At 37.7% G+C, this 13,595-nt stretch overlaps 1 protein-coding gene across 4 annotated transcripts in view; it reads left to right on the top strand.

The window, feature by feature from the left end:
- LOC107087536 (voltage-gated potassium channel subunit beta-2) overlaps positions 1 to 13,595 on the top strand; it is a 95,623-nt gene that overhangs the window by 22,652 nt on the left and 59,376 nt on the right. For 3 of the 4 annotated variants that reach the window (XM_015379158.1, XM_015379160.1, XM_015379159.1), the window contains exons 2-3: positions 8,631 to 8,798; positions 12,193 to 12,234. In XM_015379158.1, coding sequence (XP_015234644.1) covers positions 8,722 to 8,798; positions 12,193 to 12,234 — 119 coding nt within the window. In that variant the 5' untranslated portion in view covers positions 8,631 to 8,721. The remainder of the gene's footprint in view (positions 1 to 8,630; positions 8,799 to 12,192; positions 12,235 to 13,595) is intronic. The other variant, XM_015379161.1, reaches the window with a different exon arrangement.

Here is a 13,595-nt window from a genome sequence, read left to right as displayed (position 1 = left end):
AAATGGCGCTAGCTGGGTCGTTTTCAGCTAATGTCGGTGTTTTAAAGTAATTTTGAGTCATTTTTTTTGCGATCACTGCACTTGCCGGGCGGGCAAATGCAATGAAATTTGTACTCTCCCGACAATAAAAAGTACTCGCCCCGGGCGATCAGGCAATGGTTAACATCGAGCCCTGCCCTCACTAATTATGTACGCATATTATTCTTTAAAGAAAACAGACAGACAAATTTGCTGTTGAACACACTGATTTTGTAAAGATTGCTCACCATTGGCTTCGCAGTGTAACCTGCCCTATCTTGGTATCTCTGCTCACTGAAGGCTTGAGCTGGCGTCTGTAGCTTAAGTCAGCACTAACTGATAGGGACATGTCCTTCATCGTTGCCCTTTAAGTTCCGCCTTCCGTTCACGTTCTTTGCACTCAAAAGTTTAAGTTTAATCAAAAGAGGAATTGTCAAAGTCAAAACGATATTTGCAACCAAAGAGTTCTGGGATGTGCATTTAAAACTGTTTTGCAAATAACTTTTTTTTTTTCCACTTTGTGCAAAAACATGAGATTATATCAAAACCTGATTTTGCAAACAAAATTCCACATTAGTTTGATTGCAGTTCAAAACCGTTTTTTTTACTTGATTTGAAGTTAATTTATGTTTTGTTTGAGTGACAAAAAGACAAAACTCCCTCCAAAGAAATGCTAGAAGCTCTGTCTGACTATCCATGCAGATTCTAACACTACAGTCTGTAGTAATAAAACGCTGTTTGTTACTCAGAGTTCAGAGAAACTACAGGGCAGCATCAGATAAAAACATTCCTGTAAATGCATTTTCAACTTTTTGATTGTTAGATCTGTTCTCTAGGATGCAGCAGATGACCAAAGATGTAGAGTAAAATGGTTTCAAATTTCTGCTGCAGTGTGTCTCTTTGTTCTCCTTTTTCACTGCAGCATGTTCTCTTCTTGCAGCGCTAACAAACACTTCTTTTCAACAGACCAAAGTTGTCATGTGTCATCCTTAGCAAATTCATGAAAGCAGCCTGCAAACCTAATTCATTATCATTTCAGTTGCACCTTCTGCTTTACCCATAAACATCAGGGATTTGCTCCAAATTAGCTGATCGGCTTAAGGATGAAGAGACTGACTTTCAAAATGTTGATTCAACCACATTATGTCTGCAATATACGAAATCTAAAGAACATAGATTCAGTTAATAAAATAAACTGTCACTAGATATTTATAAGTTCATCAAAAATCTTCAGTTTTGATTTAAAAAAAACTTACACTTTTTGACACAACAGTAAATTTTACATCTACCCCATTGGACTCTGGTCAAGCAAGCTTTCAAACAAATAAAAAAAACACAGAAACCTTAAAGAGAAACATCTATAAACCTCTGCTTTGTGTGAAGGAAAATCAAAATAAAAACACCTTTGCTATATTAGTTTAGAAAATCCCCAATTTTGATTTATGGCAAAATCATTCAGCCCTAATTTAATTGGCTGATTCACCATTTGTGACTGAAAGCCATGTGCAGCTAATTAAGTGGCCCAGGAGTGCACAAATCCTTCTACATTATCACCAAAACAGCAGTGGCCCTTCTTTTATAGTTTGGGATACTCCATGGATCATTTATCTTTTTTAAAGACTGATGAAACAATAATGATAATAAAGATTCACACTGGTGATTTCTATGATTAGAAAATCCAAAAACTGAATAAATTTGGCAAAAGCAAAAGAAAAACACCATCCACAAATAGAATCTAAAAGTAGCTTTCATATAATTAGGATCCTAAGGATTATATCTGCAGTTTCTAAACCCCACATTTAGAGTTGAACCCTAATCTTTGTGGGTCCAGTCTCTGCAGCTTATGATGAGCGTGGCTTAAAGTTTGACAATGAGATGATGCAGACGTCTGTGTGTACAACTGCAGCAGCTGTCAGCGAGTTTAATGACTCCTGACAGCACAGCTCTCAGTTGTGCTTTTAATGTCTTTTAACCAAGGGGGTGGAGGGATTTGTATTAGAAGTTTGTTTTATAAATAGGTTATTTATGCAAATTGCTGTTATTTTTCCCGCACTCAGTTGGCAGCCAGTGACCTGGATGGCTTCTGTAATCAAAGACCTCCACAGCTTAATGGGGAGGAGGCCATTTCAGAAATCACAAACTGTCTGTCTGATGAGAGAGGAAGAAAAAAACCCTGATGCCCTTGCGTGGCTTTCCATCTTTACACGGGTTTGACTTTCATCCTTTGGATGTCACTTTAGATGATAAGGGGATTCCATTTGAATCATTTTTGCAGCCTCACAGAAAACCAGTTAAGGTTAGCCTCTCTCTCTCTCCCTCTTTCTCTTTCTGACTGACTGATCTCTCATGTAGGATATCCCCGGCAGTTGTCTTCTGTTAGCCCGTCTTCCTTTTCCTCAGCCATCTGCTCGGATCTGTGTGTGTTTTCTGCAGCTGCCAACCTACTACACAACATTGCGCTCTGCTTATCATGCCAGTGTTGCCTGCCTGCCTTGCTCACGTAAGCCCTGTCTCAGGAGGGAATTCACTCAGGCAGAGTGTAGGTGGATTTGTAGATGCAAAGCACGGAGAGCAACCTTTTGTGACTCGATTTTACATTTTCTATAGAAAGTGTAAAAGATGAGCTTAAGTGAAGTTATGAAGATAAAGGTCCATCATGACCAGCACCATCTGCTCTTTTCCACTCAGACCATCAGTCTAACTATTTTTGTTTTATCATGTGGGAGATTTTGAATTTTGTTTCCTCGAACATGCACAAGACTGAGTTTCTGTGGGATGCTAAGTGCAATATGGGCTACAAACAATCTCCATGCACAACTTGGTCCATGGAACCCAGTTTCTTGAGAGAGGCTGGGCTCTCTTCTTCATTGGAATGGCAGAGGAGGAAAAATCAGATTGCCCCCAGCTAAGCTGTTTAATGTTGGGGCTCAACCAGTTTGATGATCAGATAGCGTTTCAGCTCTTTCAGGAATGTGCTTTTTGGTTGTTTTCTCAGCCTTTGGGCTCAGTAGAGGCACAGAATACCAGGTCCTCTCCTGGCAGATGCGCAGGACAACGTCCCTCTTTGGGACTCCATACTGTTAAATAATTTTTTCCCCTTTAGTTTCAGAATGAAAATGAAAAATAATATTACTCCACCCCCTCCCTAACCCAGCCCCCCCGAGAGGTGACCTTAATTTAAAGGGCAATGGCATTCAAACTGTGACACCTGCTTGTAAAACAATCGCTTTTCAACAAACAATGAAAATATAACGCACTGAAAGGTTGCAGCTAGTTGAATCACACAGTGAGCTAGTTTATTAGTTATGAGCTAACATCTGAGTTCATTTGTGGAAAAAACGAAACCCTCACAAACAAAAAAAAAAAATCCAATAATCAATCACATTGATTAATCACCTAGCCCTACTTTGTTGCGGAGTGTCTTGAAAACAATTTATGACTTTTTTACTATGATCAACTGTTGACCTGTCCAGCAACTATTCCACCTGTTGCCCAAAAGTTGCTTTAATATGTTGTAGCCCGACAGGAAAAAGCCAGTATAGAACATGGATGAATGCAATTTTGAAATAATAAACAATGATGCATAAGATAGCACTCACATTGTGATCAGACTAATTTCTGTATTATAGTTTTCTGATCTTGTTTATATACTTTGGTTTTTGTTTTGCTAATCGATGGATCCCTTTTATTAAGAAATAAAGCTGGAAATCTGTGTTTTGGTTAAATGTTCAGCAGAAATATTTTTTTCCTGCATGCTGTGTTGACTAAATTTGGTAATAACGTGTCCTCAGACTCTTTAGTGTTTCACTCCTCTGTTCCTTGCTTTAGAATAGACACAATGCCCCAGGAAATAGGGCATCTGCTTGACAATATTAGACCATTTTGTTCTTTCTTCTTGCTTGGGCTGCACTTTTAATTTGCAAAGTGCAGCTTTGCCCATTAGTACAGTAAATTTGAGCCCTCTAACTTGAGCCAGGATGTCTCTGTAGTGTACCGCATTGCTGCAGTCAGCAGCAGCATCCTTTCCAACCGCAGCTCACTACAGGGATCTCTGTTAAATTGCTGCATTGCTCTCACAGAGTAGAAGCTTCTGTGCTTTTATATTGTTTTGAGGATTATTAGACAGCTTAAATAGTGGTTATTTATCTACTTTTAGTATTCAATGTGGGCAAAACCTGCACAAGAGCCCATAGACATGGTTCAGTTTTCCTGCCTCATGCACTTCAGTCTTTGGACTGGTCAGCTTTCACTTTATTAGCTACTGATTCTTTTTTTGTGTGTGTTTTTCATTAGTAAGTACACTTTCAGCAGTTAGAAGAGCTTTAGCTAAAACATTTAGAAAAACATAATGCCATTGGAAATAAGAAAAAAAATGTAGATAATAATTCACAGAAGTTCTATTTTTACCTTTGATGTGTGGTTTATCTTTCAATTTCCAAAAGATTTTGTGTTTCGGCACATAACTGTAGTGTTAATACCATAGGGGTGAACAGATGTTTGATGAGAACTGTGTGGGATTTCTATTCTGCAAAGTAAAGTTTGTCTATCTAGCTGTTGTCTTCTGGTGAAATAAATACCAGCAGCTATAAATGGCAGTGTTTGATTTAAGCTTTACAGCATTGGTCTGTTTTCAGCACTATTAAAAAAAAGGAACAGTTCTCACTCAGTTCCACTGTGTTGTCGCTTTAGATGCACTGAAATTTAGTTTGTGGTGCTAGTTGATAAGTTATGGGTTAAAGGAAGCCCAATCTATTGCATTGGCTCCCTGACTTTGCAGCATGATGGCAACAACCTTTAAAACAAAGAATACCTCCCAGTGTTCATAATCAAAGGACTTTGTACATATCCATAGAGTAGGACTGTCTCGATCCGATATTGATATCTGAAATCGATCTAATATTTTCCCCCCAAAAAAGAACAATATATTGACCTGCATCTAAAATCTCAGATTTTAGCCGGGTGATAGATTCTCTGCTTCTGTTTAAAGTTTATATAACACCCTGGTTAAAAATAAATGGGTAATTTTGTTCTCATACCTATTGTTGTTGACTGTTCTTTTCTGTTGGAGTGATATCACACGATCAAACCTTTTCAAACATGTCATTCCCAAATAAGGAATGAAAGAGTCTATGATTCGTGCTGATATTATATTTGGTCAAAAGCTCATCATATCATTACTTTAGCTCAATATATAAACAACTTATTGAGGTTGTTTGAAGTGGCTGTGATTTTAAATTCTATTAGCTGCTGGAAGAAAGGATCTGTAATGACGCATTCTAGGGCACCTTGGGTGCAGCAGTCTATCACTGAAGGAGCTTCCAGTTCTGCTACAGCTTCATGCATGGGAATGGGAGATATTGTCCAACAGTTATATAAATCTTGTTTAGAGATATGGGGTTATAAGATATGTTATAATATAAGCCTTTTAAAATCAGTAGATGTACACAATTATTAATTTTTGTATTTTTTTACCCGTTTGCAACAAGGTACAGAGGAAAAAAGCCCATATAATACATAGAAACACACCCTTACTGTTGGAAGCAAGCTTTAAAAGTTTTATTTAAGATTTGTATTTACTGGACAAGTACTGGCTGGTATCAGATAATCATACTAGCTGATGTAAGAAACTACGATTTCAGGGTTTTCCAATATTAAGCAACAAAATATGACATAAGCTAATTCCATCTATTTAATACGGAACAAGAAATTACTCATAATTTGGGAAAATAACCTTAAATTAAGAACTGCAGATGAAACTTTTTCCTGTAGCAATAAATCTAACCTGTATCAAACAAAACAAATGATGAGCATTTAAGCAAAAACTTCTAAGTTTTTTTGAGTACCAACACTGTCTGACAATATACACGTCATTTTAGTGTGAATTCTGTGGAATAACAGGATTGTCTTTGACAAAACCCCCCATACTGCTCAGCTGTTTGAACTGCAGTCTTTGACAGAATGAAATACAGATGTTTGTGATCTTCATTGGCTTTCTTATGGATAAAGGTTTATATAGTAATTCATAAATCTCAGAGGATCCCCAGGGATTTTGCTTTGCTGTGTTGTAAATCTGCTCCCATACCTTTTACCCATCAGGGTCATGCCATCATTATCATATGATAGCAGCTATGACCTGTGATCCATTGGACCATGATTGAAATGAGTGGGAAGGGAGTGATAAATGTGTCCTTGGGAACATGTGACACACAATCCCGGTCTGGGAAATTGATGTGAGGAAAAAGTCACCTTCGCGTATCATTCCAATCTTATCTTTCATGACTTGCTGCCAGCGGGGAAGTACGGTACGATGATGTCCTAAGCACACAGCTTTGTGAGGTATTGGTTTTATTTTACTGATTGCCATAAAATGAACTGAAACATCCAGTTCTACACTCCTCCCTCAGCACCTGTGGTATTTACTGGAAAAATGAGGTTTCTCTGAAAATGTCTTTAATTGCATATGAGCATATGTAGCTCCCCAACCAGCCAAAGCCCAGCTCCTTTTTAGAGGCCATGCTACAGCAAGGGCTTGTTTCCTGGGCAGACATTTTGAATTATTCATAGAATAGGACTATGAATATGTGGTTTGGTTGTGCTTTACTGTAGTGAGCACACACACAGGGACAGCACTTAGATGCCATTGTTGATAAAGTAAGAACTCAAGCCTGACTTGTGATGTGATGTTGAGGTCTGTCTCCACCTTTCCTTCTGCCAATACTGCCTTTTTCTTTTCTGATATGATTTTGTCTCTGTTATGTCCTTTTCTACAATTTATTACATTTTGTCCATCAGCTGGAAAAAAACCTAAGAGATTGAATTGGCCTGATGTTTTAGTCATTCAGCTCATGTCTGTAGATTTGCAGTGACAGAATGACTCCATCTAGTGGTGCAGGCGTGCAGCATTACTGCAGTTTTCTAAGGTGCAAGCTGTAATTGTACAGTTTGGTTTATACTTGAATGTTTTGTAGTACTTTCCAAATAAGAAATAAAACCTAATATAAGAAATACATTTTTCACTTGCTTTTCTGCTTACATTTTAGCCTCCCGCACATGTGATCCTTACTACAACCTAAATTGAGTTCTGATCAAATGGTTTACTGCCATATCAAATTAAAGTGGGGTTAATTTCCTCCATGTGTTTACCAAATGTCTCTATGATGTGAGTACTTGGATACATTTACTGATGTGTTTCAGTTAATAAAATGTTAAAGTTAATGCAATTCCAAGCTGTAGAGGTTTTGCTGATAAGAAAGTTTAATAGGCTTTGTTGATTCTTTATTACACAATAAGTACTGTATTAAATCAGCTGGGGAGTGGAAACATTACACGACTTTCACCATCATGATAGATGAAGACAAGACTGAGTCCACACAGACTGGGGTTCACATCCTTAACGACAGGACCGTTAAGAGACTACCGTACAAGATTTTTCAGACCAACTAATGCTGTATTTTAGTCAGGGCTGTTTTGTGCTTGTATTTATATTGTTTTATTACAGATAAAGTGTTTAGAACCTGGCTTACAGGAGAGGGTGTTTACCAATCTTTTTTACTGGCTGTCGGCAAAAGCCGTTGGTAGTTTGTTCAGTCATTAGTTCACCATACCCAGCTGTGTCCACATGCAGTGCTAATTTTTCAAACTTGTTTATCTGTTTGGTGCCCTTTAAACACTTGGACAATCTTGTCTTCATCCAAACTCTTAGTATCACATTTTTTGCCAACCCCTGGTAGACTGACGGATGCAAACTTCCCCAACTGTTAATTTGGGATGAAATTCAGGGAGGCAACCGTGTTGTGTGTCTCTAGCTACAGAGAACAGTATCGCCATTGAATACTTAATCGTCTTCGGGAAAATTGTTGCAATTAAGATGACATACCATAAAGACGACATTTCAGTCCATCGTAGGGCAATACAGAGAGACGAAACTACACCTTAGGACAATTTAAAAACGCCAGCTAATCTAACGGTCATGTTTTTGGACTGTAGGAGGAAGCCAGAGTACCCAGTGTGAACCCACTCATGCGTGGGTAGAACATGCCTGGGAATCGAACTCAGGACCTTATGCTGCAAGACAACAGTGCTACCATGCAGCTCATGTAACCCTTTTGATCCAATATATCCTTTATTGACCCATAAACAGACTAGATTTCAGTTTTCTGTCTAGTTTGCAAAAGGCTTGTCATCAGAAGCTCATTCAGTGCCTTTTCTTTGAGGTTACTAAATGAAAGGGCCTTAGTGCTGAAAGAAATCTATCATAATTGTCAAAGTAATTTGGTTACATGCAAATAGAAATGAGCAATGGAGACTTTACTGTTTTAGCAACAAGTTTGAATATTATCATTGATAGCAGCTGATACATTTTTTCATTGGAGAGCTTGTATCTTGCTTTAAAAAATACAGATGTTTTCTGTGAAGATAAAAAGAAATTACATGGATGGTTATATATATCTTTAATAGACGGTGATATAAAAAAAGATAAGTGGTGGAAGATGCCTGTGACTGAGTTTTCCTGATGGTTTAAAAGCTGTTTTTGTTGCAGGTGTGAAAATGGATTATCATTATTTAACCTTTTGAAAGCACTAACTCAAATGTGTTCCTCAATTTGTTTACAGGGACCCTGATCAGTGATCGACAGCACCCTGTGGTCTCCGTCAAAAAGCACCTTCCCCGGTAGGCTGGCCTCACCCCCTCCCACCTGCCTCCATGTATCCTGAATCGACCACAGACTCCCCCGCCCGGCTCTCCCTCCGACAGACAGGCTCACCTGGCATGATTTACAGGTGAGCGGATGGCTGATTGCTGCAAAAAGCAGATCTGTTGGTTAGCTCTAGTGCGCTACTAAAGAAGGACGTTTTTCCAATGAGGGCTATAACAATTAAAACAATGTAAAAGTACTCTTCCCCATACAGAGCAAAGAGCATGCTAACAGTTTGACAGCTGCAGCAAATGTTTGAGGAATCAACAAAAAGTGGTGTATAATTTTGAAGTAGAAAGGAAATTTGATTAATTACAGAGTATGATGAAATAACAAACCTGTACTTTGAAATCCAACCTTAATTGCCTCTTTTTTGTGCACAAGCCAAAAATGTTGCTTCAATTTGTATTGCTCACGTCATAAGCAACTCTACAAACAACCACAATATGTTTGTAGCTCAACTAAAGAAGATAAGGACAAGATCATTAAGTACAGACATGTTCTACAAGTACATACAATTGTTCTAGTATCTGGCTGGTCTTGCTGGAAGGAGTTCATTGAGTTCAGCACAGAGACAGACCAGGAAGAGAAACTTTGTGGCGGTTCGATCTTGCGAAGACCATCACTAATGTCTGGGATAAGCTAAGATGTTTCATCTTCTTAATAGGAAGGCAGTTATTTTTAAGGGTATACAAATGTACACTGCATTTTTTTTAGATTTCTACCTTGAAGAGAAAAATGATGAATTAGTTTGTTCCCAGTTCATGATAGCAGACTGTTTTGTTTGTTTTCACAAACAAAATCTCCAAAACACATTGAAGTAAATGTAATAAAATAAAAGAGTAAATAAATAAAACAGTTTTTGAAACTTTTTTTTTGGTGACAATAGTCACATTTAGGAATGTAACTTGCCCTGCATTTTGTTAAATTACCACCATGGGGTGCTAGAGATGCATTTCAATCAAATGAAAACTTCACATGGTCAATTTGAATTTGATAGGGTTGAATAAGAGAAAAAAAAAATAATTCAGCTCTCTGGCTGTGATTTTCATGAAAGGTGTGCTGTGAGACATAAGCTGTGTCTGAACGTCCGCATTAATCACTACATAGGGCACTATATAATGGTTAACCCATTTTAAATAAGTGTCCAAACGTCTAGTGGATGAAAAAGTAGTGAGCTCAAATTTCACACAATGCACCTTGAAAAGTAGTGATTATCCATGGTCACTAAATGAGCAGATATATCCAGGAATGCTTTAAAAAGGTCTCCTCGCAAGGTCATGGGATTTGTTGTGGCAGTGACAAATAAAGATTATACTGGCACGGTGTGGGTAGGTGGAATTGCGTGTGCAAGGTGGTCCAAAAAGTAGTGATCTCCTGTTTCAATGGTCAGTTAACTGAGTTCACTATAAAGTCCACTATATAGTCCCTTCTCTATATAGTCATTGAGGGATTTAGGGGTTAAGGCGGATGTTCGAACACAGCCTTAATTTGAGGATTTGAGTCAGCTGCAGCGTGTTTGTTTTTTTATATATATATATATATATATATATATAAAAAGGAAATAGCTTATTGATGTTTCCTTACAACTTTTTTTTTGTCTTGTAGTCATTCAAAATCTCCCCACTTTCCTTGATGGGCCCTTGGCTGGTGCCCTACAATTCCTTTTTACGCATCAATCTTTGTACTAAAATATTCTTTCTGTCATGATTTGTGGACATTAAGATCTAAAGAGAAGCGTCATCTCCTGGTCAGACCCTGTAATTCAGTGAAAGTGTAGAGTCAGAGTAAAAAAAAAATGCACGAGGTTGTCACCCGTGTGGCTGGAAGTTGAAGGGGATTTTGCTGGGAGTTGCAGGGAAGTGGGCTGCCATTCAGCTGGCGTTTGACTGGGAATGGCCATTTTGAATGGCTGCTACTTTATGATCCCCAAACTCTTGCTTTTTGATTAAAAAGTTTTGCAGTAATTTACAGAGTATAAAATCTATGCAAAAAAGCACAGAGAATATATGTAAAAGTGAAAATATTGCACTGATACATTTTGTATAGCAGACAAAGAAGGGTAATTTCCTTTAATTTAAGGTAACTTAACTCAGTAAATGTAAGCATTTTCAGTAAGTAAAGACAGTTAATGGTCGCCTACCAGAAGTGCAGTCTCTCTTTATCCCTTTTAGGTTGATACTGTCAATAATGCTGGCAGGGGTTTAATTTTAGAAAAGCTACCAGAGTCTGCATTTATTCCAAATTTGTTTAGCTAACTTTAAGTGTATAGATGAGGATGTTCTTTTTTCGGGTGGATCATCAAATTAAGTGGTCCTCCTTATTTTCATGTATTCTGTTGATATATTTATGTAAGGCTGTCCTACATGCTCGCCAGCATTTTAACTTACTAGTGGTGAGTCTGACGTAGTGGAAAAATTGCAAATCTTCTTTTGGAAATTAAGCTTGTATGAGCGATGTAAACAGCAACTTTTAAACAGAGCGTGCACGAGGAGAAATGGGCTTGTCTACGCTCTCGCACTTATTTAATACAAGTTCCCTCTCAGGAGCCGGTACAGGGTTGTGCAAGTTGATTTTTTGGAGACTGGAGAGGGCGGGCCTTTCAAAAAATTTGTGAAAATCCTCCACTATGCCTTTAAGTGTAATAATTCAAACATCATTCAAGTCAGTTTTCTAACAGAACACAAAACATCTGACCTGCAGTTTTTTGTCAACAGACTCACTGCCTTTCATTTTCTAGTCTTTATCGTTGCATTAAAGTAGATTAAAATATATTTATATATCAGCTATTTTTAGTGTAAACGATGTTTGAAAAGGTTCTTTTTGTAAAAGTGAAACTAGCCTCCATAAAAATCCTAGAGTCCTCATAAGGAGATGTTAGAGAAATTTGCGGAGTGAGCCGTAGCAAGTGATTCACTGTTAGCCCTGTTCACCTTTAACTGACCACTGCCAGTCAGCTGGCTGAAGAGGGATTCTTGAATTTTCCCTTGTTTACAAGAACAATAAATATGTCTGTTTTAAAACCTGTAGAAATGGTCAGATCATGGTATGGTAGCATTACCTTTGAATAAATTGTCACGGTTTAACAAGCTGGTACAGCACATGCTTGTCTTGCTTGTGGTTCTTTATAAAACACAGAAAGGCTAAAATATTCTGCTGGTTTATACATTCATGTGAAATGTACATGCTGAAAAAGTAGTGATAGTATAGTGGCGATAACATGTATTTAAATAGCATCCTACTCTGAAAGCATGGTGTTTTGCTTAGTTCTGGTACCTTCAGAGTCTCATGATGACAGTCATTGTGGGATATAGATGAGCTTCAACTTGTGTAATCAGGCTATCTTCTGTTTTCACATCTAGCTTTGTACGTGGCTAACTTTTATGATCCTGCCATCACCTCTGTGTGCGGCACCAATGCTTTTTCTTTCCTTTGTAATGAAATCTTTCCTCTTTCCTCCTTTTCTTTGATGCCTTCAGCGCTCGTTATGGGAGCCCCAAACGACAGCTGCAATTCTACAGGTACACCTCTGCCTCTGTATCCAGACATTACTCTTCTTTGTGGTGAAAAAGCTGCTTAACTCTGAGTTTTGAATTTATTTTGCCTAATGTGTGTTTGTGCTTTATTTTCTCTGTTACGTTCAGATGGTCCTTTGTTTTATTTTACTGTGCTAACTGTGTTGAAGTGTTTGATCCTCGCTATTCTGTCATTTAACACCATTCTCATCTATCCCCTGCTGCATAAATGCTGCTTACCATCTACCATATAGTTGCCATTGCACATCCAGCATAAACCTGATAGTTGTGACTATAGATTTTCTTACAAGGTTTCTCATAAAACCTTGGAATAAACAATATCTGTCTATGTTTGAACATTTTTTTCTTTTAGTTTTCTTCTCTTCAGTCGTGATACTCGAGACTCTTGCTGATGCACCTTTCAAATTTCCACATGTGATGGATGCTCCCATCTTCTCCTAAAATGCCTTATAGACATTTTCTGGTACAGCTAAGCAAATCTTTACATCCTCAGACATCATTTCCAGACTGAGCTGCCTACTTTAGACCTCTTGGGAGTTGGAACAATGTTGTTTTTCCTGAAACTTGAAAGTGAATCCTGATTGTTTCTAGGTGTCCTGTGGTTTGTTAAGATTGGGGATAAGGCTTTGAAGTCATAATAATTTTTGCTGATTCAGTAATGATATATATATATATATATATATAATATATATATCTTGGCGCCTGCACATAACCATTGTCCTAGAGGCATTCCTGGCCTACATGACAGGATCAATTATGCTCCTATCTCTGTATGTCTGTCACTCAGAAAGCTCAGCTGGGACGATGCTGGGAAGGGATCTTTGGTTCTTTACAGTAATCACAAATTATCCCTGATATGAAAGACTTTTACTTCAGTGAGTCTATACTCTAGACATTGTCAGACTTTGTCTTCTGCTCTGATGATTTTACTGATTGCTGTTTATTAATGGTTTTTGTTAAATATTCAGAAATCAAACTGGGAAAATATGACTTCATATTGAAATGAAAATATAAGCTGTAATTTTTACTCACTTTTCTTTTTTTTTTACTCCTCTTTAGTTGTTTGACTAACATTATCTTTACAACTAGAGTCACTAGAGTCTCAATGCTCTTCGGTTATCAAGGACAATGATTAATTGACTTGATTGGCTTATTTTGACACTTAATGGCTCTGAATTCAAACTTTCAGTACCTGTGTAAGGGTAACACTTTAAACATCTACATATATATTAGGACTGAAACTAACAATTATTTTGCAAATCGATTCATTTGTCGATTATTTTTCCGATTAATCAATGAATAATCAGATCGCCATCAGATAAAGAATACTTTATTTTACCGAAATA

This window comes from Cyprinodon variegatus, unplaced genomic scaffold (genome assembly GCF_000732505.1).
Source record: "Cyprinodon variegatus isolate N-32 unplaced genomic scaffold, C_variegatus-1.0 Scaffold186, whole genome shotgun sequence".
Taxonomy (NCBI): Eukaryota; Metazoa; Chordata; class Actinopteri; order Cyprinodontiformes; family Cyprinodontidae; genus Cyprinodon; species Cyprinodon variegatus.
The sequence above is the reverse complement of the archived record's forward strand: the minus strand, read 5'-3'. Positions and strand labels throughout refer to the sequence as shown.